We start from the raw sequence: 27,701 nt of genomic DNA, 5'->3' as shown, positions 1-27,701 counted from the left end.
TTCTCATTGGGAGGTAAATGGGGAGAGGGATGACCTCTCAAATGGAAATGGACAACTCAAGATGTTTCTAACAAAAATTGTACCCAGGAATTATTGAACACTTTGGCTTCAGACCGAAATTGCCCTTCAAGACAGGTTTTCTCTCAGGCAGGAGTGAAGTCCATAGGACTGAAGCCTTTTACCACAGCGAGTATGAGAGAATGTGACTAGACCTGCCATCTTTCCAAGTCAGGCTGATAGGTTTCTCTACTTGTTCCTCACACTCCTCCCTTAACTGGACTGATTAAAACCATTCCTGGGAAGAATGATGTACCTTAAAGGTGTTGAAGATAAGGTACAGGGCTCATGAAACCATGTACCTTCCCGCTCACTCAGTCATTCTTGGCTCATAAGTGGGACGAGGAGGTTGTGTGGTAAGTGTTTAGGAGTGATTGTGTTCAGTCTACAGGTTTCAACAACATCACTGCTCCATTTCTTTATTTGGTTTCTCACAAAAGGTGATGTTGTCCTTAAATTGAGCATTAGAAACCAGCAATAGTTAGCTGACAGGTGCCAGGCCTGAACATAGCTTGTCCTGGCCATTGAGAGGATTTTGATGACTGACGTCCTGGATGCGATTTATTTTTTTGCAGCATTTGATGAGCTCGTTGAAGCATACAAAGAGCAGGCCAAAGGGCTTCTGGATGGTGGGGTTGATATCTTACTCATTGAAACTATTTTTGATACTGCTAATGCCAAGGTGAGTTAAGGGAGATGAAAGGGACAGCCGGGGTGGGGGCTGTGATGAGTCCCCCAGTGGGGCGAGAAGACCATCACAGCCATTGTCAAAGTTAAATAAAAATCTTCTGTTCCATTCTATTTTTGAGCATTTCTAGTTGAGGCCAGTGGGATGAGGAAAACCTCAAAAGATTATCTTTTTAACTTTCAAAAGCATTTTTTTTAAATTATGAAAGTAAATACACATATAGCTATTAATTAGGTGCACATATGCAGATGTAGTAAATATATACACGTGGTTCTAAATTTAAAGTGAACATAAATGTATGGGGTGAAAAGTAAATACCCTTCCTTCTCCTATTCCCTGGGCATCAAGGTCTTTCCTGGGACAGCTGTTACTGGTGTGGGGGTCCTGATAGAGATGCTACGCAGGTAGAGGAAAGTGTGACATAACATTCTTTTGATTATTATTATTATTTTTAAGTATTTTATTTATTTATTTGACAGAGAGACACAGTGAGAGAGGGAACACAAGCAGGGGGAGTGGGAGAGGGAGAAGCAGGCTCTCTGCTGAGCAGAGCACCTGACGCAGGGCTGGATCCCAGGACCCTGGGATCATGACCCGAGCCGAAGGCAGTCGCTTGACGACTGAGCTACCCAGGCGCCCCAACATTCTTTTGATTATTGAGGGACAGGTTGTCCCCATGACGCATCAAATTTATTTTGGAGTGAGGAATGTGGTAGAGATCTAACTAGGTACTCTTTTTCTCTGAGGTTTACCTAGTTTTCTTAACACCATCTATTAAATATCCTACCATTTCCCAGTGATAGGAATCGTGTACCACCCTAAATTCAGAAGTGCATCTGGGTAGAATCTATTCCAGTCATCTGTCTGATGTCACACTCCTATCCTGCTATTTTCCCTAGCATTGCGATTAAAATACCTCTTGAATAACTGGTAGGCTTTCATTAACCTCCCTCACTGTCCGTTTTTCCCCCAGAATTTTCCTGGTTCTTCCTCCCCATTTACTTTTCCGTAAGATCTTTAGGATCAACTTGGCTAGTTCTTAAAAAAAAAATGTTGATTTAGTACCTTTCTATGTGAAAGAAACCCACCATCCCCATGAAAGGAATACATTAAGGACGGGTTGCATTCTGACTTCCGCAGATTATGAAAATGTGCACGTCTTGGAATCAGGAACTACAGTGATCAAAAGAAGGAGAAAATGTTCCCTGGAACTTAATGCATCACGGGCGTGCACTGAGTTACTTAGCATTACTACCTACACAGCCCATTCTCAGCTCACTCTAATTTGCATGTGAACAGCGTGTGCTGTTCATTTCTGTACCTCCCGTGTATCTGTGAGGATGTGGATGGTGGAGGCATTCTTATTCATCTATTTTTAATTTTGACTGGGAGAAGGAAGAAAGAGCATAGCTCTTGAGCTCCTCTTTGGAGAAAATATTAGTTTGTTAGGTAAACTCTGAGCCGGCATCTGTTTAGTTTCAGTAGGTACCATGTTCTCCTCGGGAAAGGGATGTCAAGATCGTACCTTACAGAGAGGATGTGTTTCTGTCCCAGAGTGTGCAATGTTGATCACATCTAGAGAGGTTTTGGAAAAGGGAGCATTCTCATCAGCCGGTTAGGCTGACCGGGGACACAGTCTCTCAGAAATAAAGATGTTCTTTTTCTCACTGACAGGCAGCCTTGTTTGCACTCCAAACACTTTTTGAAGAGGAGTATCCCCCCCGGCCTATCTTCGTAAGTTCTAAAATTTGCATGATGATTTTTGTCTTTTATTACTAATAGTGTCAGCTCGAGGGTAGGGTGTTTGTTTTCCTGGCATAGGAGAACTAGCTGCAGTATCTTTAAGGAACCACCCACTTCAACTTCCTCTGTTCACCTTCCTCCTCCCGGCAGCTGGAGACCAGTAGCTGTCTCAGCTCTGGAAATGCGAAGAAGGTGAACCCAGAAGTGGTTGGTGGAAGGCAGGCTGTTCAAAAGAAGCCTGGCTGAATTGGTCCCCTGAAGTCAAAGGCTTCGGGACTCCCTCTGATAGGGGCCCCGGGAGAGGTGGGCTTGCATGCCGACTGAAGTTCCCAGACCCGATGACACCAGCCTGCACGAGTAGACCCCCGGGAGAGTCCCAAGACTGCTTGGTGGGAAAAGACTAGAATCAAATCAGGGGGTGTTAGACGAACCAGGGGAGGTAGCCAGGACAGCCTGAGGTCTCTGGGAAAGCCTTCTGCGGTGGGACTGGATGTGTGAGTTCTAAAGCTTTGGTGGCCGCTGCTTTTGCCTCAGTGACTTTCCCTGTTACCTGTGTTTATGGCTTCCTGACTCATCCCCACAATCCCTTTGCCTGTGTCCTTTCTGACCATGATGAAAAGTGCTTCCTGTGGGAGAGCTCCACACTCCCCTTCCTCGTAGAACAACAGTTTTCTGTTTTTATTTCATGTTTGTGACCATGTTCTTAATTTGAGCCTCTATTGTTGACTGAGTTTACTTTGTTAATTCAGATTTCAGGGACAATTATTGATAAAAGTGGGAGAACTCTTTCTGGACAGACAGGAGAGGCATTTGTCATCAGTGTGTCTCACGCAGACCCCCTCTGGTAAGTGATCATTCTTTCCTTGACCCCATTCCTTTTAGAGGGATCTTTTCTCGTGGCTACAAAAATTGCTCCTGCGTATTTCCACTGAACCACCCGCATGGGATGTTGGATTTCTGGGAAGTACATTCAGACTTTTCTTAAGGGTGTCAGAAGACCCCTGCCTGAATGAGTCAATTTGAGGCTCTGGGCAAGTGCTCCTGCCCCTTGGATCAGCACACGGTTGGCTGTCTGTCTGTAAGTGCGTCCCTCACAATTTAAGGCTGTGCTTGGCTCAGTCGTAATGCTGCAAAAACAGTGCTTACGTTCCTAGGGCAGGGCTTTGCAAAGTGTTTTATCTCCATGCTTATGGAGCAAACAGAAGCAGTCCAGCTTGGAATAAGGTGGGAATTCTAAAGCTCAGATTTTTATCTTTAAAGTTAACCTGGCTTTGGGGCGGCTAGGTGGCACAGTCAGTTAAGTGTCCGACTCTTGGTTTCTGCTCAGGTCCCGATCTCAGGGTCCTGGAATCGAGCCCCGCGTCAGGCTCCGCACTCAGCAGGGAGTCTGCTTGAGATTCTCTTTCCCTCCTGTTCGTGCTCTCTCTCTAAAATAAATAAATCTTAAAAATGGCTTTTACATTCTATTTTTCTTGTCAGAAATGTTTTAAATTACATACCGTGAATGAAACAGAACCTCCAAGAGTATATGCTGTTGTCACCTGTGCCTTTTCCACACATGTACTGATCTTCCTGCCGGAAAGCTGTGCCTGCCGCCCCCACCCCCCCAACACACACACACAGACACACACACACAGAGTCATGCTCTGCCGGATCCTGGCTCCTTCCTTCCTGGAAGCTGTGCCTGTCCCCGCCCAACACACTCACACACACACACAGTCATGCTCTGCCGGCTCCGTCCTGGAAGCTGTGCCTGTCCCTGCCCAACACACTCACACACACACACACACATTCACACACTCACACACTCACACGTAGTCATGCTCTGCCGGCTCCTTCCGTCCTGGAAGCTGTGCCTGTCCCCGTCCAACACACACACACACACACACACACACACACACACACACACACACACACAGAGTCATGCTCTGCTGGCTCCTTCCATCCTGGAAGCTGTGCCTGTCCCCGCCAACACACTCACACACGCTCACTCTCACTCACTTACTCACTCATACTCTGCCGGATCCTGGCTCCTTCCTGGAAGCTGTGCCTGTCCCCGCCCAACACACTCACTCTTACACACACACACACACACACTTGTTAGCTTTTAAGAATCCTCTCCAGGGTCCTTTCCAGGGAACTTTCCCTCTCTGACTAGCCCAGGTTGATGTCCTCAGAGCACTCTGTTTACTTTATTATAGTCTTTGCCCTAAAAATAATAGTAATAGGCATTTATTGAGAGTTTGCTGATTTAAGTGCTTTATGTGACTGACTTCTTCTAATTCCAGCAACAACACCTTGAGCTAGGCCCTGCTGTTCATGTCCTCATTTTGATGAGAAGGGGACAGAGACGCTCGGAGGTTGTGACTTGCCCAGCGTGCAGTCAGTAGTGGGTCTAGTATAGGAGCATGCTCACAGCCATGGGCTCGACCACTCTTTATCAGTTATTTGATGACTTTTTTTCATGTTCTAGTGTTTCTAATTTCATGACATGCCTTACAGTTGAGTTAGTGTGGTTGTGTGATTTCTTAAAAGCTGCTGTTAATTTGGAGTGGTTTGTTATCCAGGTGACTGGGCCTCATAATTAAGAAAGTAACTGTATTGAACTGGACTGTGATTGACCCCTTAACAGCTTATGAGCTTTTCCAAAGCAATCTCTTCATCATCTTTATGTCTCTAGTGCTTAACAGAGTCCTTGGCGTGTAGGATGGCTGCAGTAAATGTTTAACAGGAAAACTGGGGATAGGAAAATGTAGGGGTCTCTGAGGACAAACCTTATCTAGTTTACTTTCGATTTTTTTTGTCTTCCCTCATATATTTTGAGCATTCCTCCTTTTATTCTCTTGCTCTCTTCCCTGCCCCCTTTACTGAGTCTTAATTTGTGATCTAGTTGGAACCCCTAGATGTGTAGATGAAACCCCCTGCATTGCCCCAAGTGTCATGTTGCTCTTTAGTCTGCTTGACTGTTCCCAGAGGACATCTTTAGAGGCTGTTCTCCCACTCCCTGCCTCACTGGCGGGAATCCAAGGATGATATTTTTATGCAGCTTCAAAAATTTATATTTCTGTTCCTTAAGCAAACATGCAATGAATTCTAACTTTTGACCCACTCAGTGGTTTCACTTTTTTTTTTTATTGTTATCCTGTAATTCTTTCTATGTCTTCAGCATTCATCTGTAGCCCATTCACAGAGAGAATTTATTTGGTCTCTGATTTGTTAGAAATCTTACAGACCGAAGGACAGATAGTTGGATGGAAGGCAGCCCAGGAATTGGAGAATTGTATCAGGTCTTATTTATATTGTTCCAGGTTCAGAACTCTGAGTAGTGCCTACTGGTTTTCTTTCTAGTTCAATACTAAGTCTTAGTATAGAGGAGTCCTGTTAACAAATATGAAATATCAACTGCTGTACAGAAGTATGAACACAAATCTGGCCGGACAGAGGATGGATTAATGTTGTCCTTGTGAGATTCAGGGATGGCTTTGTCGAGAAGGTGACACTTGAGCTGGTTTTTGAAGCATGAGTCAGAGTTCACTAGGCAGAGGCAGATGGATGTGTTAGAATGAGCAAACAGCAGGAGAAGGACTGCATTTTTCTGAAACATTTTCGTATTACTGATGTTACTTTCACTTGACCCTCACTGCTGATTGGGCATTGTTTTCTCATGCCGCAAATGAGGACCTGAAACCACCTTACTATTGAACCAGATGAGTTAGGATCGGAACGAAGTTTAGAAAAAGTCTAGGATCCTTTCTAATGATAATGTGATGATTTAAAAAAAATTTAGTTTATTATCTGGTGTTGAGTGTGGATGACAGTAGCACAAGATTAAAAAAAAAAAAAGAGTAAAAGCATTCTAAATGGAGACTGGTGCAACCGAACAGGTCTCTTCAAGGCTTGTAACTTGGCTGTGCAGTCTTTTTTTTTTTCTTTAAATGGAGGTATAACTGCCTTAAAATATTATACTAGCTTCAAGTGTACAACATAGTGGTTTGACATTTGTGTACATTGCAAAATGATTGCCACAATAAATCTAGTTATCGTCTGTCCCCATACAAAGTTAACACCATATTACTGACTGTATTCCCCATGATGTACATGACATCCCAGTGACTTACTCTTCTGTAACTGGCAGTTTGTGCTTCTTGATTTGCACCCATATTACTTCCAGCCCCAAGGCCCCTCCCCTCTGGCAGTTATCAGTCTGTTCTCTTCTGTGAGTCTGGGCTTCGTTTTGTTTGTTTTGTTTTTTAAATTCTACGTGCAAGTCAAATCATGTGACGTTTGTCTTTCTCTGACTTATTTCACTTAGCATCATACCCTCATTGACTATTGTAAGTAATGCTGCAGTGAACATAGGGATACATGTATTTTTTTTGAATTAGTGTTTTTATTTTCTTTGGATAGATACCCAGTAGTGGAACTGCTGGGTCATATGGTATTTCTGTCTAATTTTTTGAGGAACCTTCCTGCTGTTTCCTGTAGTGGCTGCACCAGTTTGCATTCCCACCAACAGTGCACAAGGGTTCCCTTTTCTCCACATCCTCCCCAGCATTTGTTGTTTCTTGTCGTTTTGATACCAGCCAATCTGATAGGTGTCAGGTGATCTCTCATTGGGGTTTGATTTGGATTTCCCTGATGGTGAGTGATGTTGAGCATCTTTTCATGGGCCTGTTGAGTATCTTCTTTGGAAAAATATCCATTCAGATCTTCTGTCCATTTCTTAATTGGATTTTTTTGTTGTTATTGAGTTGCATGAGTTCTTAATATATTTGGGATATAAGCCCCTTATCAGATAGATGATTTGCATGTCATCCGTGCGCAGGGGGCCTGCTGATCTCTGTATCATTCTGTTTTTAGAACATGTGCTGCCAAAGTGAGCACCAGATGTATGATTTGCAAATATCTTCTCCTATTCCATAGGCTGCCTTTTAGTTTTGTTGATTGTTTTCTTTACTGTGCAGAAGCTTTTTAGTTTGATGTGGTCTCAATTGTTTATTTTCATTTTTGTTTCCCTTGTCTTTGGAATCAGATCCCCCCCAAAAAAACATTACTAAGATGGATATCAGGGAGCTTGCTGCCTATGTTTTCTCTCGGGAGTTTTATGGTTTCCATTCTTATATTCAAGTCTTTAATCCATTTTGAGTTTGTTTCTGTGTCTGGTGTAAAACAGCGATCCAGTTTCACTCTTTTTCATGTGGCTGTCCAGTTTTCCCAGCACCATTTATTGAAGAGACTGTGCTTTCCCCAGTGCATATTCTTGCCTTTCTTGTTGTAAATTAATTGACTGTATATGCATGGATATATTTCTGGGCTCTCTTTTCTTCCACTCATCTGTGTGTCTGTTTTTAGGCCAATACCATACTCTTTTGATGACTACAGCTTTGTAGCATGGTCTGAAATCCAGGCATGTGATATCTCCAGTTCTCTTTTTTTTCTCAGAATTGTTTTGGCTTTGAGGGTCTTTTGTGGTTCCATATACATTTTAGAAGTATTTGTTCTAGTTCTATGAAAAATACATTGGAATTTTGATACGGATTGTGCTGTAGATTGCTTTAGAATCTGTACATTGCTTTGGGTACTATGGACATTTTCACAGTATTCTTTTATTCCACGAGCATAGATATCTTTCCATTTCTTTGTGTCATCTTCAGTTTTTTTCATCAGTGTCTTACGGTTTTCAGTATACTGGTTTTTCACCTCTTGGTTAAATTTATTCCTAGGTATTTTATTCTTTTTGATGCAGTTGTATGGGATTGTTTTCTTAATTTCTCTTTTTGATAGTTTGCTATTAGTGTATAGACATGCAACGAATTTTTTTTGTATATGAATTTTGTGTCCTGCAACTTTACTGAATTCATTTATTAGTTCTAGCAATTTTTTTAGTGGCGTCTTTAGGGTTTTCTGTAGAGTTCGTATCATCTGCAAATAGTGTGTTTTACTTCTTTCTGATTAGAATGCCTTTTATTTCTTTTGGCCCAATTGCTGTGGCTACAACTTCTGATACCGTGTTGAATCAAAGTGGAGAGAGTGGGCATCCTTTTCTGGTTTTAGAAGAAAAGCTTTAGCTTTTCACTATTGAGTATGATGTTAGCTGTAGGTTTGCCATATAGGGTTTTTATAATCTTGAGGTATGTTCCCTCTATACGCTCTTTGTTGAGAGTTTTTATCATAAGTGGATGTTGAATTTTGGCAGATGCTTTTTCGACATCTTTTGAGATGATCGTGTGATTTTTAAGATTTCATTCTGCTCACACAGTATATTACATCGGCCGACTTGCAGATGTTGGAGCATCATTGCACCCCTGGAATAAATCCCACTTGATCATGGTGTGATCCTTTTAATGTATTGTTGAATTTGGTTTGCTAATATTTTGTTGAGGATTTTCGCATCTGTGTTCATCAGGGATATTGGCCAGTAATTTTCTTTTTTGGAGCTGTCCTTGTCTGGTTTTGGTATCAGGGTAATACTGACCTCTTAAGGAGGTTTGGAAGCATTTCCTCCTCTTCAGTTTTTTGAAAGAGTTTGAGAAAGATAGGTATGACATTTTCTTTGAACGTTTTGGTAGAATTCACGAGTGGAGCCTTCTGGTCCTGGACTTTTGTTTTTTGGGAGGTTTTTGATTACTGCTTCAGGCTCCTTACTAGTAATTGGTCTATTGAGATTTTCTATTTCTTTGCGATTCAGTCTTGGAAGGTTGTAAGTTTCTGGGAATTTCTCCACTTCTTGAAGTTTCAACTTGTTGGCATATAATTGTTCATAATAGTCTCTTATGATTCTTTTGTATTTCTGTGGTGTCGATTGTAACTTCTGCTTTCATTTCTGATTTTATTTATTTGAGGGTTCTCCTTTTTTCTCAGTGAGTTTAGCTGAAGGTTTGTCAATTTTGTTTATCTTTTCAAAGAACCAGCTCTGAGTGTCATTGATCTTTTCTATCTGTCTTTTTAGTCTGTATTTTATTTTTTTATTATATTTTTTTAAAGATTTATTTGTTTTAGAGAGAGCACACAAGCAGGGGGAGGGGCAGAGGTAGAGAGAGAAAGAGAATCTCAAGCAGGCTCCAACTCTCTGCTGAATGCAGAGCCTGATGTGGGGCTCAGTCTTACCACTCTGAGATCATGTCCTGAGCCGAAATCAAGAGTTGGCTTCTTACCTGACTGAGCCACCCAGGTGCCCTGTCTATTTCATTTATTTTTACTCCGAACTTTATTATTCCCTTCCTTTTGCTAACTTTGGGCTTCGTTTATTCTTATTCTAGTTACTCTGGTGTAAAGTGAAATTGTTCATTTGAGATTTCTCTTGTTTCTTGAGGTTGACCTCTATTGCTCTGAACTTTCCCCTTAGAGAGTCGCTTTTGCTGCCTCCCGTAGATTTTGGTGTATTGTATTTTTATTTTCACTTGTCTCTAGGTATTTTTAAATTTCTCCTTTGATTTCTTCTATGACTCAGTAGTTCAGTAACATGTTTAATCTCCACATATTTGTAGTTTTTCCAGTTTTCTTCCTGTAATTGATTACTAGTTTTCTACCATTGTGGTTGGAAAAGATGCTTGGTATGATTTCTCTTTAATTTTTTGAGACTTGTTTTGTGGCCTAACGTGTTGCAGGGAATGTTCGGTGTACACTTGAGAAGAACGTGTATTCTGCTGCTTTTGGATGGAAGGTTCTGTATATATCATTTAAGTCCATTGGTCTAATGTGTCTTATTAAGACCAATGTTTCCGTATTGATTTTCTGCCTGGATGATCACAATTGATGGAAGTGGTGTACTAAAGTCCCCTGTTGTTGTGTTGCTGTCAGTTTCTCCCTTTAAGTCTGTTAATAATGTTTATATGTTTTGTTGCTCCTACGTTAGGTGCATATGTATTGTTGAATTTTAAGAATTTTTTATCTTTTGGTTACCACTTATTTTATCAAATGTGTGTTTTGCAAATATTTTCTCCCAGTCTGTGGCTTGTCTTCCCATGCTTTTAACAGCATCGTGTCTTTCACTGGGCAGAAGTTGTTGATTTTAGTGAAGTCCAGCGTATCAGCTTTTTCATTCATTGATCCTACTTTCAGTGTTTATCTAAAAACTCATGGCCAAACTCATGGCCACCTAAGTCTTCTCCCGTGTTACCTCTTTTTTTTTCTTCCACGTTTTTATTTAGATTCCAGTTGGTAGACATGTGGTATAATATTAGTTTCAGGCTGTGTTATCTTTTTATGTATCTTTATATCTTTAATAGTTCTGCAGTTTATGTTTAGGTCTGTGATCCATTTTGAGTTAATTTTTGTGAAAGGTGTAAGGTCTGTGTCTCATCGAATTTTTTCACATGTGAATGTCCATTTGTTCCAGCACTGTTTGCTGAAAGAAGGGAGTGCTTTGTCCGTTGGCTTGCCTTTGCTGCTTTATCAAAGATCAGTTGACTGTGTTTGTGTGTTTCTTTTTCTGGACTCTCTGTTTCATTGCATTGATCTATTTGTCTCTTCTTTCACCAATATCGTTGATTACTTTAGCTTTTAGTGTCAGTCCTTCAACTTTGTTCTTTTCCTTCAATATTGTATTAGCTACTCTGGGTTGTTTGCATGTCCATATACATGTTGGAGTCATTTTGTTGATAGCTACAAAATACCTGGCTAGAATTTTCCCTGGGTTTGTGTGAATGAATATATGTATATATGTATATATATATATAAAATTGAGAAGAGCTGGCATCTTAATAATACTGAGTCTTCCTGTTCATGTCCATGGAATATCTTTTCACCTACTTAGATTTGCTTTGATTTCTTTCTTCTGAGTCTTATCATTTTGTAGTTTTCTTCATGTAGGTCTTGTACATATTTGTTAGAATTATACCCCACTCTTTCATCTGTTTTGGTGCTGATGCAAATGGTATTGTGTTTTTAGTTTCTAATTTCAATAGCTCATGGCTGAGATATAGGTAAACAATTGACTTTTGTATATTAACCTTGTATTTTGCAACCTTGCTATCAGTGCTTATTGGTTCCAAGAATTTTTTAGTTGATTCTTTGGGATTTTCTACATCCTGTCTGTGAATAAAGATGCTTTTATGTCTTCCTTTCCAATCTGTATAGCTTGTATTTTCCTTCTCTTGCATTAGCCAGGACTTCCAGTATAATATCAAGTAGGAGTTGAAAATGGACATTCTCTATTTTGTTGCCCATCTTAGGGGAAAAGCGTCTAGTTTTACATCAGGTTATGATGTCAGCTATAGGTTTTTTTGTAGATGTTCTTTATCAAGTTGAGGAAGTTCCCCTCAATTCCTAGTTTGCTGAGAGTTTTTATCATGAATGGGTGTTGTGTGTATTTGTTAAATAAACTTTTTATTTTGGGGTAATTTCAGATTTACAAGAAAAGTTGCAAAGACAGTAGAGAGAATTTCCATATACTCTTCATCTAGTTTTCCCTAATGTTAGCATCTTACATAACTATGGTCCTTTTGTCAAAACTAAGAATAGTATTACTATTAACTAAATTCCAGACTTTATTCAGATTTCAAGTGTTTTCACAATTGCCCTTTTTTTCTGCCTCAGGATCTAATCTAGTGTATCACATTGCACTTAGGAATCATAGTAAAAGAAAACAATTGAAATAGTCTAGTAGCTTCCTAGTTAATTTCTGAATTCCTGAGGGCCCCAGGGGCCCCACTGAGAGTGGTATTGGAGGGGTTTCAGGCCCTCCACCCTAAAAACTGCAGTTAGAGCAGCTCTGTTCGGATCTGTTTCATTTGAATCAGTAAGTTTCATATGCAAAATGAAACTTGGTTTTTTTTTTTTTAAATTTTTTTATTGTTATGTTAATCACCATATATTACATCATTAGTTTTTGATGCAGTGTTGAAACTTGGTTTTATAGATAAATCAGTTTAATTTATAAGAGGACAAACTGTAAGGCCAAGGTCACCTTGCAAGTCAGTTATAGAGCAATGACTACTCAGTCTTGGTCTTCTGGACTCCCACAGTGGCTTCCATGTATCATTACTGTGCCTTCTCTTCTACCTCCATGATTTTCTTTTCTCCTTCTTATAAGTATTGCTTTCAGATCAGACGTCTGTTAGCACTGGTAGTTTGCTGGCATTTCTGTTTTCGGTATACTGGTAACCAAACTGTCAAATTCTTAAAGGAGCTACCATAGGCAGGGGCCTTTAGCTGTAAGATCGTCTGACATTGGAGACATGGACAGAAACATTCAGAGGGACTTCAGTGAAATGGCTTTGACTATATCTGAATAAAGGTGCTAAAGCTAAAGTGGAGATTTATTATCTGCTTGGTTTTAAATATAGTCCTTTCTTTATTGTAATGTTTTATATACATAAATACCTTGCATACAAGATGATGCTTCTGATACCTGCTTTTTGTTTTTACAGCATTGGATTAAATTGTGCTCTGGGTGCAGCTGAAATGAGACCTTTTATTGAAACAATTGGAAAATGTACAACAGCCTATGTCCTCTGTTATCCCAATGCAGGTGTGTATTTCTAGGGAGTTGCACACAGGGGAATCCAAATACACACGACAGGGTAGGTAGGGTTAAAAGAGTTTGGCTGAAAGAATTTGTTTTGCTGGTCTTGGTATGTAGTTGAAATTCAGTGGCCATTTTCTAAATGAAGAGTATTTGGGTCTAGACCACTGCTTGTCTGTAGACCTGAAGGAACAGTTTGACTCAGCCTGCAAGCTTCAGGATTGGACAGAACTTTGGGGGAATGAAGCCCAGTTACAGAGCCTTGCTTTGGGGGTGACAGTGCTGGCCATGGGAACATAGCCAAAGAGATGAGTGAAAAGAAGAGGAGAGGGAGCCCTCCTCTCTGTTCTGTGTTAACAACCTTTGTCAGCTTTTTCTTTTCTAAAAGTTAGCACTTCTAGCTTACTATGTATAGATACAGATACAGATATTTATAGACCGTTCTCAAACTATCCAATTAGAAATTAGTAACCCATTCTGCATTAACCAGATTTCCTGGTGAATGTTTTTGAGTATTTGCTTAGCTCCTTATGGCTAACAATCATTTTCCAGCTTTCTTTCTTGAAATATGTATATCTTAATGCTCACCAAATTTTATTTCACCAGAAGGAGTAAGATAACTGGAAGGAGCTAATAGATAAAACAGAAAACTGGTTAATTTGATGCTAAAATTTTACTTGGGAAAATTTATTTGAATCTTTGAACTTGGAAAAATTTATTTGAGAACTGGTTGTGTTTTGAGTTTGTTTTTAATTCATATCGCCAGGTGCTCATTAGTTCAAAGGGTATGTAGTAGTCCGCAGCCTCTACCCTCAAGCAGCTAGCTGGCAAGATTGAGTTTCCTCTGTGGGAACGGGATGGGGTTGGAGAAATTCTGTCCCATATAGTAGTGACTCTTTTCTTTCAAATGGAAGAGAAATAGTCTGTTTATTTGTCTCTGTGATTTTTTTTTTTTTGGGTCCGGGGAGAGGTGTATCTCTGCATTTACTGTGTTCAATATTAAGAACTATTATTTGTTTTTGCAAGTAATCACTATTTAATTATAAATATAAAATTTCCAAACTTTTAAACCTGCAGCCTCACAGACACTAGCCTATTTGTTAAGATGGTTTTCAGTAATGCTTGAAATGTGCTTTCTTAGGTCTTCCCAACACGTTTGGTGACTACGACGAAACTCCGCATATGATGGCCACGCAACTGAAGGTTAAGGATGGTCTTTCATTTGGTTTTTTAAGAGATGGAGTAATGGAATCTTAGATTTAGAATATTTAGAAATAGAATTTTCTCCTAAAGAAATCCCAGTGTCTATATAACAAAAGCTTACCCACTCTGAATTATGATGGTAGAGGCAGAGGGAGGGGCTCACCGGCAGTATTTTTCTCCCCATCTGGCCCTGGGGCTGTTGGAAAATCCCCAATCAGGCTGGACCCAGACTAATTGAAACTGCTGTCTTCTGCAATCCTCTCTTGTGGTGGCTTCCCTCCCCCACTCCGCCCCAACCAAACTGCTGGGTGGAGTAGGTGTCCTCCTTGCTCCCTGTTGTCACCTGCACACCTTATCGCCCACATACCTCCCATCTTTGAATTCCAGGTCATGGGACCATACTGCCCACTAACTCCCGGGTCTCTTCCTCATTCCTTGAACTTTCAACTTTTGGCTCACTAACATTCCCTCCTAAATGATTTCTGACTTGATTCTTGTGATTTCAGTTCCTTATCTCGTAGATGATCTTTCCAATACTCTGACTTCTCAGTTTCTTGACTTCCTGCCTCAGTTACTGTCTTTTGCTAACTAGCGTATGGTTAAACTCTAGACCCACACTGCCCAGTATGTAGCCACTACCATGTGGTTATTGGAGAACTTGAAATGTGACTGAGGAACTGAATTTTTAGTTCTTTATTTTTTTAAAGATTTTATTTATTATAGAGAGAGTGTGCATGCGCACATGAGCAGGAGGAGGAGCAGAGGGAGAGGGAGAAGTGGGCTCCCTGCTCAGGAGCCTGATGCGGGACTCGATCCCAGGACCCTGGGATCATGACCTGAGCTGAAGGCAGATGCTTAACTGACTGAGCCACCCAGGCGCCCCTGAATTTTTAGTTCATTAAAATTTAAAATTAACTTAAATATAAAAACTGATGCTCACTGTATGTGTTATTCGATATACTCTCCAGCTCACAGTCATTTACCTCAGCATATGGGGAAAAAAAAGAAATCTCTATTATGACCAAGTAGGCAAATGATTATGTCATTGTACTTATAAATGGTGTAGAGGATTTCATAGCATCTGAACTGTTTACTGCTTTTAAACTTACATCCAAGGCGTGTGAAAGCTTTATATCTTGGATTAAGTATGTTTAACTCTCTTTACAATGAAAAATTCGTTATTCAGGAAACATAGATCTCCTTCTGCTAAATTGGTGGAGGCGAGTTTAGAATTCAGATGGGCTCTGTGAAACCTTTTCTTTTCCGAAATGCAGGCCTTTGCTGTGGATGGCTTGGTCAATATAGTGGGTGGTTGCTGTGGTACGACACCAGATCATATCAGGTAGGAATCACTTCTAAATGCGCTGTCTTTTGTCATGGGACCAGTCATGTCCGCCACCCCCCCACCATTCATGTGTTGAAGTTCCAGCCGCCCAGTTCCTTTGAATGTGACTGTATTTGGAGATAGGATCTTTAAAGAGATAATGAAGGTAAGACAAGATCCTATGGGTGGACCCTAATCCAGTGTAACTGGTGTCTTTGTGAGACAGACACACAGAGGAAGGGATCGAGTGAACACATAGGGGGAAGACAGCTGTCTTCAAGCCAGAGTGGCCTGAGGGGAGACTGGCCCTGCCCTGTCCACACACCTTCGTCTCAATTTCTAGCTTCCGGAACCTTGAGAAATTGCTGCTCTTTAAGCTACTCAGCCTGTGGTATTTTATTTTGGCAGCCCTAGCAAACTGAGATGCGTTTATATTGTGAAAAATTCCAAAAGCAAAGTAGAAAAATAATAAAATGAATTTCCATGTGCCTACCACAGAGTTTCGATAATTTTCTAGATTTTGCTATTGTTTTTTTGTCTATTTTCCAACTTTTTCCCCCTTAGAATATTGTGAAGCAAATTCCAGATATCATGATATTCTATCCTTAAACACTTAACTAGTATTCAGAAAATTAAGGAGGGACGGTTCATATATCTTGTGGGCAAGTACATGTCTCCATTAATTGTCTCATGGAAGGGGAAGACAGTAAGACAACCAGGCACCTTAAGGTCATTGCGTACTCCATGTTGTTGAGTGAGCGTGTGAAGCATGGCGGTGTGGAAGAAGAGCCCGGTGGAGTATGTGTTCCAAGTCCTTGCCATTTTGTGGCTGATAAGAGGAATAAGAGGTGGAATAAAATCCAGTTTCAGACTGTTTGTAATTTGTTTTTTCTCTCCCATGACTGATGATCCTGTTTTGAGCCAGTCATCTCACTGTTCTGAGTCTGTTTTTGTGCACACGATGTGTCTGCCATCCTGAAGTACCTAACAGTTCACTGCTTTTGTTGGCTTCTGTGATAGACTCTGTGAAGAGCCTATGGAATTTTTTAAAAATATCTTTTTTTTTTTAAGACTTTATTTATTTGACAGACAACAGTGAGAGAGGGAACACAAGCAGGGGGAGTGGGAGAGGGAGAAGCAGGGAGCCCGATGTGGGACTCGATCCCAGGACCCTGGGATCATGACCTGAGCCGAAGGCAGACGCTTAACGACTGAGCCACCCAGGCGCCCCTGAAATATCTTTTAAATAGTATCTAAAACCTATCAATAGTTGAAGGCGGATCTCTTTTTGTTTTTAAATCTTTGGATCTCTTTTTGTTTTTAAGGTTATCTCCTCCTTTTTAAAAAGAGTTGTTTTAAAAATACCTGTGTGTTTGTGTTTCTGTGTCCGTGTGTATCGACATGCAGGTATATATATGTCTGTGTCTACTTATCTCCTACGTGTGTGTGTGTGTGTGTGTGTGTATGTGTGTGCGCTGCTTTTACTTGGGAATACCAGTCTAGGGGGCAGCAGAGCGAGGAGTTCATACTGGCCCTGATAAATTTAGTGGAGTAGCCAGATTTTTCCAGGTTGATCAAAGACATAATTTACCACAGCCAATAAGGTTAAAAAGTATATGCATAATCAAAGCAAATTTTGAAGACTAATCATCTTGGAGTTTTAGTGATTTATTACAATGGTCCCTCCCTACTCTGTGCTTTCTGTGCCCGGGAAAAACTGACCTGAAACATGGGCCTCCAATCCTGGCACCTCTCCTGTATGCTCCTCCTTCTCAACGATGAAGCCTTTTTTTCTTTTAAACCACTAAGAAGCAAGCACATATTTCGTGGAGTAAAGGGCATCTATGGGTTTGAGAAAGAAAGGAGATTTGCTGTTTGCATTTGTGTAAACCATCGCGTATCTCGGTTTCTATCTCTTGAGGGCAGAAGCTGGTGCAGTCAGTACACAGCAGACTGGGAAAATACAGAAAAGTTAAAGTTGACACATTCATTTTCTGCATTGCTGAGAAAACTAAAAGGCATAACTGTTGCTGCACATTTGGAATTAGGTATATAATTATGTGCATAGTTATGTTAAATAGACTTAATTTCATAGCTGGGAATTAGTTAATTAAATTTATTTTATTCTGAATTAATGGAGGCAGTGTTTTCTCTTTTAACTCAGGGAGATTGCTAAAGCTGTGAAAAACTGTAAGCCTAGAGTTCCACCTGCCACTGTTTTTGAAGAGCATATGTTACTATCTGGTAAGTGATAAAGACATGATTTTTATCATTTCAGAAACCATTTGTGGGTTAATTTCATATGTTTATCCTAAGTGGTAGTGATGTGTGTGGCAAGTAACTTGTTTCTTAGGTCAAAGAAGCGTCCATATTTTTTCTTGCATTTAGATGAATTCTAGTGAAGATCAGGGGTGGGAAATGGGCAGAAGGCACAGGTGGTTTGCCAAGGTGGGGCCCTTGCTTAGATTTAGAACTCACATGGTCCTGGCTCTGTGAGGTACTGCTTTGAAAACATATTCTTGGCCACAGGTTGTTTTAATCGTCAGACTTGCTATTACTGAAAATTCCAAGGCTCAATGGTTTGTCACAACAGCAGCCTCTTCATAGAAAATTGTGCTTGCTTCTACAACATTATTGTCGCCATTTTAGATTCACCACGTATTTAGGACTTTACAAAGAGGTGTGGTATTGACTGTTCTCTGGTGCTCGACAGTCCCATAAGGTGGGCAGCTTCCCTTTTTGAGAATGAGTGTTGATGTTCAAATAAGGAACGTTAATAAAAGAGTTTATCATGCCATCCATTAGAAACATAACTTTAAATTTTATGTTTTCCCCATAATACTTCAATGATGTATTGTTAGGTAGCATTTCTAAGGAAAACAATTGTGTGTATATTATATATATGTATATATATAATATACACACAGATTCTTAGAGAACATGCAAATAGCGCACATGGGAAATTAGGCACCCTAATAATTTAGAATTTAGCATTTCTCTGAATTTAAGTATTTTTGTTCCTTATGTTCCTCTAAGAAAATTGAAATAAAATACAAGGGAAAGTAAAAGGAACACCTACTTTTCTCAGTTGGAATATAACTTCATCGAATTCATCCCAGTGAGTGAGTGTGAAGTTGGGTTAAAAACCCTCTTCAGTCTTCCTTGTTTTCTTTTTATTCTCCAGAAAACAGAGAGAGGTGTGGTAGGATAGTTTATGTCATCCTTAGATCTTAAAACTATTGTTTGCTTCAGCCAAGGACTAGCAGTTTAAATAGTCAGGCTTTGCCACAATTGAAACAAGAAGAGAACCACTTAGATATGATTTTTATTTTAATTTATTTTTTAAGATTTTATTTATTTGACAGCGGGCACAAGCAGGGGAAGGGACAGAGGGAGGAGCAGGCTCCCCGCGGGGCAGGGAGCCCAACACGGAGCTCCATCCCAGGACCCCCGGGATCATGCCCTGAGCCCAAAGCAGATGCTTAACTGACTGAGCCACCCAGGCGCCCCTAGATATGATTTTTTAAAGAAGAATTTAGATGTAAGAATAAAAGAATCCTCTTCTTCTGATTTGAATTTCATGTGCTATTTCTAAATTGCTTTAAAAATCACCTGCAATCAGATTTTAAAAGAATGACATCAAACATACTCTTTCATGGATTACAAACTTAAGAAAAATGTAGTTTTTATATCAGATACTTCACATGTATAACCGATGAGAAGCCCTCTGTATGCGGCGCTCATAGGGCGTTGATGCAGGGCCCCTTGAGCATTTACGCTTTGGCCCGGCTGTCTGCCTGCCCTGCGCGCTCCCGGGTCTGACTAAGGCCCGGGACCACCCTGCAGCTCCCTCGGAGGGTCACTCCCAGTGGGAAGAAATGACAGGACAAAACTGGGAAGGGATAGCTTCCCCAGTCCCTTAAACAGTCTGGAACACTTTTGTGATTACTCATCTCATATTCGTTTTTTTCTTCTCCCTGATATTTTGTTCTTTCTCAACCAGTGCTTTGACAAAGGACACAAAAGCCATTTTCTTTTATTGACAACAATGGCAATGATTGCTGGTGCTAATTTTATGCTTATCAGTGTTCTCTAGTCTCATTTTTGCAATAGTGCTATGAAATATATAAAACAAGTATGAAAAACCATCCTTTTATGTCTCTCTTTTATACGATCAGAGGCTATGAAAGAAGTGTCCCTGGGCTTTGAACCCGCGGCTGGCTGTCCCTCCATCCTGCCTGTAACCACGCTGCAAGCCCCCCTCGCCTCACACTTTCAATAGAACAAGTAGAACAAAAACAGTTAAGGGCTGTTTCTGTAGTGATACTTTACGCCTCATGTTGCTTTTTACCTCCGTGAATGTGTTCATAATTAGAAAGCTGGTATTTGCCCCTCAGTTGGCCTGTAACAGGAGAGAGATAAGGAGAGAGGTGCAGAGAGCCCCGGTTTTTCCAGCATCAGCTCATGAGTGGGGGGTGTGCCGCGGCAAATCCTGTCTCCCAGGGCTCAGCCTGGGTCCTTCCTTATGATCTCATGCGTCCTTGCTGGTTATGGGTTCTTGGCCCCTGGATCAAAGACACACGGTAAAGCTCTCAGCTCACTGCTGGTGGGATGACGAAAGCTTACTCCATCTGGCTTCAAGCTGATGTCTGGGTGGACAGCTGCAGAGTGATCCTTCGATTCTACCTTCATGGCTTCCACCCCCCACTCTTGGTGAAATAGGGGTATGATGATAATGTTTCCTTGTTTCTCAGAGCTGGTATGAAGCAGTTCTTTAGAAACATTTTGCATCTCCACTCGGAAAATACTTCTTGTGGGAGTTCTGGGTGTCCATGTAGCTGTAACATGTAGCCTTTGTTGTGTTTAAATATCCCCAGGGGAGGGAGCCATGGTCCTAATCCCACATCAGGGATCCTCTCTGGTCCTGTGGGCTGTGCCGCCGAGGCTTCTTTCTCAATGAAAACATTTGTTTTCTGTCTGTCTCATGTCATCATATGACTTTTCAGAAAATTTTCAAAATGCTTCTCCTTTTAAGGTCTAGAGCCCTTCAGGATCGGACCGTACACCAACTTTGTTAACATTGGAGAGCGCTGTAACGTGGCAGGATCCAGGAAGTTTGCTAAACTCATCATGGCAGGAAACTATGAAGTGAGCATCTCATTAAGACCCTTGAGGCATCTGCCATGTTTTTGGCTAGACAGCATGTAAATGGGACAGCTCTGCCTTCGGGAGTGCTATTAGCAGAGCTTCTGGGGACCGTGAGGAGAACGGTCACGTGTGTCTGCAGCAGGTGGGCGGGTGGGAGCCTGCGGCTTTGTAAGACCGAAGCTGCTATTATTAATATTTGTCAAAAAGAACTGCCTCTGGGGTCTGAAGTGGGGTGAGGTGGGAGGGATCCAGGTTCTGGCTATTTCTATTAACTGTGAAGTAAGTTTAAGAATTTGAGAATGCTCTTCATGTTGGCTTCTCACAAATCCTTCCAGGGAAAGGGGAAGCCAAGAGCATTCCTAGTTACTTCCTCGTGACCACATCCAACAGCTGACTAGTGCGGTGGTCTTGATTCTGCTGGCTCCAGACTAAAATAAACAAGCACACAGAAAAGAAGGAATAGGCCCCTGCCTTGGAGAGTCTGCATGACGGCTTAGCCATAGTATTTCTCAGCTTGGTCACTCTGTGGGTCAGCAAACTCTGATCCCCACAGAGCCTACCCTACACAGCCGGATGGATTTTTTTTTTTTCTTATTAAAATAGTAAGTTAAACATTGGAGGAATTTAGTCTGGGCTTTCGTGATGATTTATTTTATCATCACCTGTCACTTGGAGGTTTTGCAAGCTTTAGGAAATAGATTTTCCAGAAATCAGTATCAAAGCAGACTTCATTTTAATCACCAAGAAAGGACCCATTTATCAGCCTTCATGGACTTACTAGTTACTGCTCCATGGTAGCCCTCAGTGGCGCACCGACAAGGCCTGCTTAGCTGCTTTGCTGCTTCCTGGCAGGTCCTGTCTGCCCTCTGCCCTGCATTCCTGCTGCTGCCGCTGTGAGCTCCTGTCACAGCCCTCCCCCAGATCAGAAGCTTTCACAGGGGTTGCATTTTGTGCAGGTGGGAGAAAATCCACTCTTTAGGCCACCATTCATTTAGCTCACTTAGACACCAGACCGTCTTCCCATCCCAACCTGTCACCCGAACATTCCAGAAGGCTTGCTTCTGCACCCATGCCTTTTTTTTCTTGTTCGTTCCTCTCTGAAATCCTGATGACCCTTAGTAGTTACATAGCATTCTTCAGTTGGCCATGTTTCTATTTACTTTTTGATTATTGTGGCCATTCTGTGGTGTACCTTTGAGCTGTCAGATTTGATAGATTTGATACTGAGGACAGAGGGCAACTTAGGAACATGAAAGCGGATGGGAGTAATAATATCTAGCCTTTAGTAGGGTCTTACTATGTGCCAGTCATGGTGCGAGGCGCTTTCCATCATTACTCACCGAATCCTCACAGACCCATGAGATAGGTTCCATTATTACCCCTATTTTTCCCACGTACATCTGGGGGAAGGCAAACGACTTGCCTGTTGTTCACAGCAAGTGAATGATAGACCCCAAGGCCACTCTGCTGTCCCTGCCTTCAGGACACTGGAGGAGGCGTGGGATCTGTCAGGGGGCCGCTAGGGCTAACTCCTCATTTGATTCTGGTTTTCCCAGAGTCAGCGATCCCTCGAGCCTTTGTGGTTTAACAGAAGGAGCACTGACCCTGAAAGAAGCTCCAGGGCTGATTTTTGCTCACCTTGTACAAATGATGTCATCGTAGCCAGCCCATTTGGGAGGGTTGGACCTCCAAAGTTTTACTCCGTGACTTTTCTGGAATAGAAAGGTCAGGTATTGGCATCTCTGCTTTCCAGCTCTTTGAATCTCTGGTCTCACCAGGTTGCTAGCTGTCTCCGCTCTGCTTCCTCCAGTCTGTCTCCCAGGGGCCAGCTGAAGACTGTCCCTCTGAGGTGGCTTCCTCCATTTCAGTCCGCAGAGACTGGCCCTCTCCTGCTTTGTAGGTCATCTCGAACTTGACTCGCACCTCACATGGCAACACTGCTGGCTGTTTGTGTGACTATGTCATATGCCCTCAGCTAGATGTAAGCCCTCCAGGAACAGGGATTGGGACGCATGTTCTCGACTCTTTATAGTATTTAACACATTGCCGACACTGAAAAAACATTTTTTGATGTGCTGAATTTTATTGTGATCCTTTTCCTGTGTAACCTTGGGTCATTACGAATGGTCTTTCCTTGTGGCATATGCAAAAGGTCTCATGCCTGCTCTGTCACAATGATTGCTTAAAATTTCGATGTGGTTTTCTTAAGCTAAAGAAAAAATAAGACAACATCAGAAGCTACTATTGATTTTATCCTTATTTATCTTATTACATTACAAAGTGTACGATGAAGACCTAAAATAAACTCTCTGTTTTATCAGTTAGTTAGAAAGCATTTTGGAATGTGTATATTTTCCCAGCATTGTTCAGAGGAGAGCAGGAGAAACCTAAGACCTTTCCAGAGTTCCAAACACTTACACTCTATTTTGAGGAATAAGCTAATACTCATGAAATGCTGAGGAAATGATGATCTCATAGACCACGATGATCCAACGATCACAGTCGTTACAGAAGTTACAGAGGCAGCAGGTCATTGTGGAAGAAGCCATGTTTCCCACCCAAAGTATGTTTTCTGGAGCACTGAGCCTACAAGATACTCCTTCAGTGGTCATAAGTTGGGAAATGCTGCGTATTCTGTTCTTGGATACTTACAGCAGGTGACAGTGTATTAAAGGATTTGAAAAGCCTTCCAGTATAAAAACCTGCTGGATTTTATTTAACTCCTATTTCATGTAACTCTTACCAACAGTCTGCAACACACTTTGCATTGTCTTGGCAAACACTGAAGAGTCACAGAAGTTGTGGATGGTTTCTCTGAGGACTTTCTTGGCAGAGCTGGGGCTTGAGCTGGGTCCTCAACAGTACAGAAGGGAAGGGGATTGTATCCCAAGCAGAGGAGACAACGTGATCTGTGACCCTGAAGTGGAAACAGATGTGGATGGGTGAAGGGAACCAGGAGGGGAAGAGTAGGGCTGGGTCACGGAGGGCCTTGGATGCCAGGCTGAGGGAGTTGAGCTGCTTTATGGCAGGACAGAACCTTGGTGGATTCCGCGTTGTGAACTGACATGAGGGAGGAGATGTGGAGGAAAGGCCAGTCATCAGACTATGACGATGGACGGGAGGAGAGCAGGCCGGGACTTGGGGAGGCTGGTTCGTCCAGTCTGATTTGAAAGGACTTCTCTTGAGTCACCTCCTCCTAATGCTGCCTCCTCTGGCGTTCTTCTCTCAGGAAGCACTGAGTGTTGCCAAAGTGCAGGTGGAAATGGGAGCGCAGGTGTTGGATATCAACATGGATGATGGCATGCTGGATGGTTCGAGTGCAATGACCAGATTTTGCAGCTTCATTGCTTCTGAGCCCGACATCGCCAAGGTTGTACAAAATGAGGGGATTTACCTGCCCTCCTCTGTCACTCATTTAACCTTGTCACTTGTTCCAGGGATCCGTCATCTCACACCCTGTTCTGTTTTCCTACAGTGAAAGCCCAACAGTTTCTGTTTGTCACTTTCTTCCCTAATGGTAGCCTTTCGATATAAACCAGAGAGAGCTGTGACTTCAGCTCAGCTGTTTCCAAGGCTTCTGGAACTGCTCACAAGAATTGAGTTTCCTCTGATGTCTGGACGGACGAAGAACCTCCTTCCCACGTCTCTGAAGGATACACTTGCCTGTTCCCACCAAGACATTAGTTCTATTCCGAGCACAGTGTCACTCAGGCAGTTCTTCCTTATTGCGGGAGGAAGAGACCTTCTGGGGCTTATCAGAGTAAACAAAATTATAAGACAAGATTAAATCAAAATAGCATATGTCAGCTTTTACATTTGTTCTTTAAAAGATGAAAGCTAATTTGTGTGTCCATTTCTTTAGAACATTTTTTAGGTGGATCCTAAAATCTTTAAAGTTTTTACTTCATTTCTCTACCATTGCATTTGTGATGGGGAAGTGATTTGTGAAGTTCTTTTTTAAAGAAACTTCCTAGTGCTTTGAGAGATGGGGCTGTCAGTGTTTCATTAGGCCTTCAGCCAGTGCTTAAGTTAGGCGTCTTGTGGTAAGCAGTGGATTACATTAATCCATCTTTCATTTGTGTCTTTAAACTCCTCAGTAAAAAAGCCTCATCACTCCTCTGGGAGTAAATATTTTGAGAATTTAAGATGCGGAGAAGGGGGAGCAGCTGTTCATCAGCTGAGGGGTGGGAAGGGGGCTCTGCTGGGAGTTGGAAGACTTTTACAGTCCCAGGCAAGCCAACTGACCATTGACCCGAGTTTCCTTCCTCTGCCCCGAAGTGGAAGCAGTCATACCTGCTGTGTCTGACTCGCTCGGACCCTGAAGATAAAAGTGCCTTCACTATGAACAGCCTTGTGTAACTTAAGACATGATTAATTAATTACTGTTCTGATTGCTCCAGTCATCGTTCTTCCTTATCTTTCCTGGATTGGACCTCCTACCACAATTTATTTGAGGCCAAATTATGAACATCTGGAGTCGAGCATAAAAAGGTGTGACTAGCACATTTTCACCAGCGGAGTTGGGACACCAGACTCAGCCAGCACTTTAAAACATTGGCCTGGTATTGGCACTGGTACTTGACCTCAAACCTGTCATTACCAGCGTGCTGGGAAAGGGTAGAATCGAGGATCCCGTGTTCCGTTGTGCTCTCTCTCCTTTGGAGATGTGGCCTGAGGAAGAGCCGATTGCCCTGGGAACCTTGCTGTGATTCTCCTGCCCCCCCTGCCATGCACAGGTGGGGTCTGGTGCCCCTGAAGCAGGCTTTCATGACAGCTGTGCTCCTCTCCTGCCCTCATGTCCCCCACACTTTATGTCGTTACTTGTTTATCTTTATATAAGCTCGTTTATCTTTATAAAGCTCTGGGAAGCCAGGGAGCCACCTACTCTGTCATTGCCCCCAAGGCTAGCATGGGGCCTCATGTGGTTGTCGCTTACTTATATACTTATTGAGTGACTTAAGCAATGGAGCCTAGATCAGCTGCCCTGTTTCATTTCTGTGCTTGACTCGAGTCCTGCCTCGAAACCCTTACTTTCACCTTTTCCAGAACAGAGGCATGAATGCATGGAGACTAGTAAAAATGGCCCTGTTCTCATCTGTGCCTTCCAACTTTGTCCTTTCTTATATACATTTATTAAATATTACGTCTTTTCCTTTCTAAGAGTAAAATTTTGTTTTTCCAGTCAGGAACTTGATTTTCTAAAGGGAAGATTGGATGTGAATAACTTGGCTGAAGGGCTGTTCTCGAGGGTGTGGGTTAATCCCAGAGTCAGATCAGGGATACTGGAATCCTGTTTAAGCTGTAGGCACTGGAAGGTGTAAACTGGGGATGAAGCGGATGAGCTGAGCTCAGTGATTCCGTCCTGGTGTTTAGCTGTGATCTTTGATGTGTATAAATTTTGGACTCATGTATGGGGTCTCCTGTAGGACCGGAATCACTCCAAGTGTTACGGGCTTTAAAAGAACAAGTAGATTAAAATCCTTTTTCTGCCACACTACTATTATTGGTGTGGTGTTTTCCTACATACGAAATGAGGACTGTTTGGGAGCTGGCCCTCGGAAGGCAATCCGTGGTGACTTGTGATTCTTCCCTGCTTCTTCCTGCCCCTCTGATCTAGGTGCCCTTGTGCATCGACTCTTCCAATTTTGCCGTGATTGAAGCCGGCTTGAAGTGCTGCCAGGGCAAGTGCATTGTCAACAGCATTAGCCTGAAGGAGGGAGAGGATGACTTCTTGGCGAAGGCTAGAAAGATTAAGAAGTTTGGAGCTGCTGTGGTGGTCATGGCTTTTGACGAAGAAGGGCAGGTGAGTGATTTCTTTGGACCTCGCTCCATGGCGGTCCCTGGGCGAGACAGAGCAATGGAAGAGACCAGAGTGTGAAACAGCCGTGTAAACACCATAAATGCGTATGTGTCCACATAGACACACACACACGCGCATCATATACACGTACGGACACTTGTATCCATGTATGTGCGTGAAAATTGGATGTGTAGTAGTTGTGTCGATGGCGAAAGGAATTACTCAGTAAAAGCTGTTAGACCTACTGGCTGTGCACTTGGGAGAAAATAAAGTACAGAACTATTTCCTACCATCTACTAAAATAAAGTCTGCGTCAGTGAACGATCTAAACATATAAAACAAAATTCTAAAGAGTGTATGGGCAAATCCTCACCTAAAGTTGGGAAGCCAGAAGGAAAATTAATAGAGCTATCCGCATGGGAATGTAACACTTTCTCTGGTGAAGGGCATGGTATTATCTGCAACATGTGTAGTAACAGAGGGTTAATATCCCCAATATGCAGCGTTTCTGTAAATCAGAAAATAAAACACCCAGATCAGCCCAAAAGAAGATAAAGGAGGGGCGCCTGGGTGGCTCAGTCGTTAAGCGTCTGCCTTCGGCTCAGGTCATGATCCCAGGGTCCTGGGATCAAGCCCCGCATCGGGCTCCCTGCTCCGTGGGGAGTCTGCTTCTCTCTCTCCCACTCCCCGTGCTTGTGTTCCCTCTCTCGCTGTGTCACTCTCTGTCAGATAAATAAAATCTTTAAAAAAAAAAAAGATAAAGGAAATGAATAAGCAGCTTATAGAAAAAAATGCAAATAGCCTATAAACCTATGAGAAGATACTATATGTTGTAATGATTAAAGATAGGAAAAAGGAAGCATTAATGAGATATTGTTTCTTTTAGCAAAGAGAAAAAAAGTAAAAGATTGATACATGGCACCTCATAATGTCTCTGCTGTGGAGTCAGGGAGGGGCAATGGGAAACTTCAAACATAATGATAGTTCAACGGAGGGAGGGCATGCAGTGGTTATATTGTATTGTTGCTTTACTATTTTTTTTTTTTAAAGATTTTATTTATTTATTTGAGAGAGAATGAGAGATAGAGAGCACGAGAGGGAAGAGGGTCAGAGGGAGGAAGCAGACTCCCCGCTGAGCAGGGAGCCCAATGTGGGACTCGATCCCGGGACTCCAGGATCATGACCTGAGCCGAAGGCAGTCGCTTAACCAACTGAGCCACCCAGGCGCCCTGCTTTACTATTTTTTAAAGATTTATTTATTTTAAAGAGAGAG

General features: G+C 42.0%; 1 protein-coding gene and 1 non-coding gene across 11 annotated transcripts in view; one reads left to right on the top strand and one right to left on the bottom strand.

Annotated features, from left to right (window-relative positions):
* The window catches only part of MTR (5-methyltetrahydrofolate-homocysteine methyltransferase), a 98,797-nt gene that overhangs the window by 13,538 nt on the left and 57,558 nt on the right, over positions 1-27,701 (top strand). For 8 of the 10 annotated variants that reach the window (XR_012374303.1, XM_025850832.2, XM_073879005.1 and 5 more), the window contains 10 exons: positions 633-739; positions 2,420-2,479; positions 3,238-3,332; positions 12,859-12,959; positions 14,095-14,156; positions 15,431-15,498; positions 17,645-17,724; positions 20,516-20,628; positions 23,858-23,998; positions 26,246-26,431. Coding sequence is in view for 9 of the 10 variants with exons in the window: in XM_025850832.2 (XP_025706617.1) it covers positions 633-739; positions 2,420-2,479; positions 3,238-3,332; positions 12,859-12,959; positions 14,095-14,156; positions 15,431-15,498; positions 17,645-17,724; positions 20,516-20,628; positions 23,858-23,998; positions 26,246-26,431 (1,013 nt within the window). In the remaining variant the exon portion in view is untranslated. Of the gene's footprint in view, positions 1-632; positions 740-2,419; positions 2,480-3,237; positions 3,333-12,858; positions 12,960-14,094; positions 14,157-15,430; positions 15,499-17,495; positions 17,529-17,644; positions 17,725-20,515; positions 20,629-23,857; positions 23,999-26,245; positions 26,432-27,701 lie in introns of those variants that run through there. The other 2 variants (XM_025850833.2, XM_073879009.1) reach the window with 2 other exon arrangements.
* On the bottom strand, positions 7,269-7,372 carry LOC112807831 (U6 spliceosomal RNA). The gene has a single exon (XR_003204176.1). It is a non-coding gene; the product is annotated as a U6 spliceosomal RNA (small nuclear RNA).

Source organism: Callorhinus ursinus, unplaced genomic scaffold (genome assembly GCF_003265705.2).
Source record: "Callorhinus ursinus isolate GAN/ISIS: 27379988/994484 unplaced genomic scaffold, GSC_fseal_2.0 scaffold32, whole genome shotgun sequence".
In the NCBI taxonomy this organism is placed as follows: Eukaryota; Metazoa; Chordata; class Mammalia; order Carnivora; family Otariidae; genus Callorhinus; species Callorhinus ursinus.
Note: the sequence above shows the minus strand (reverse complement) of the source record. Positions and strands in the feature narration are given on the sequence as shown.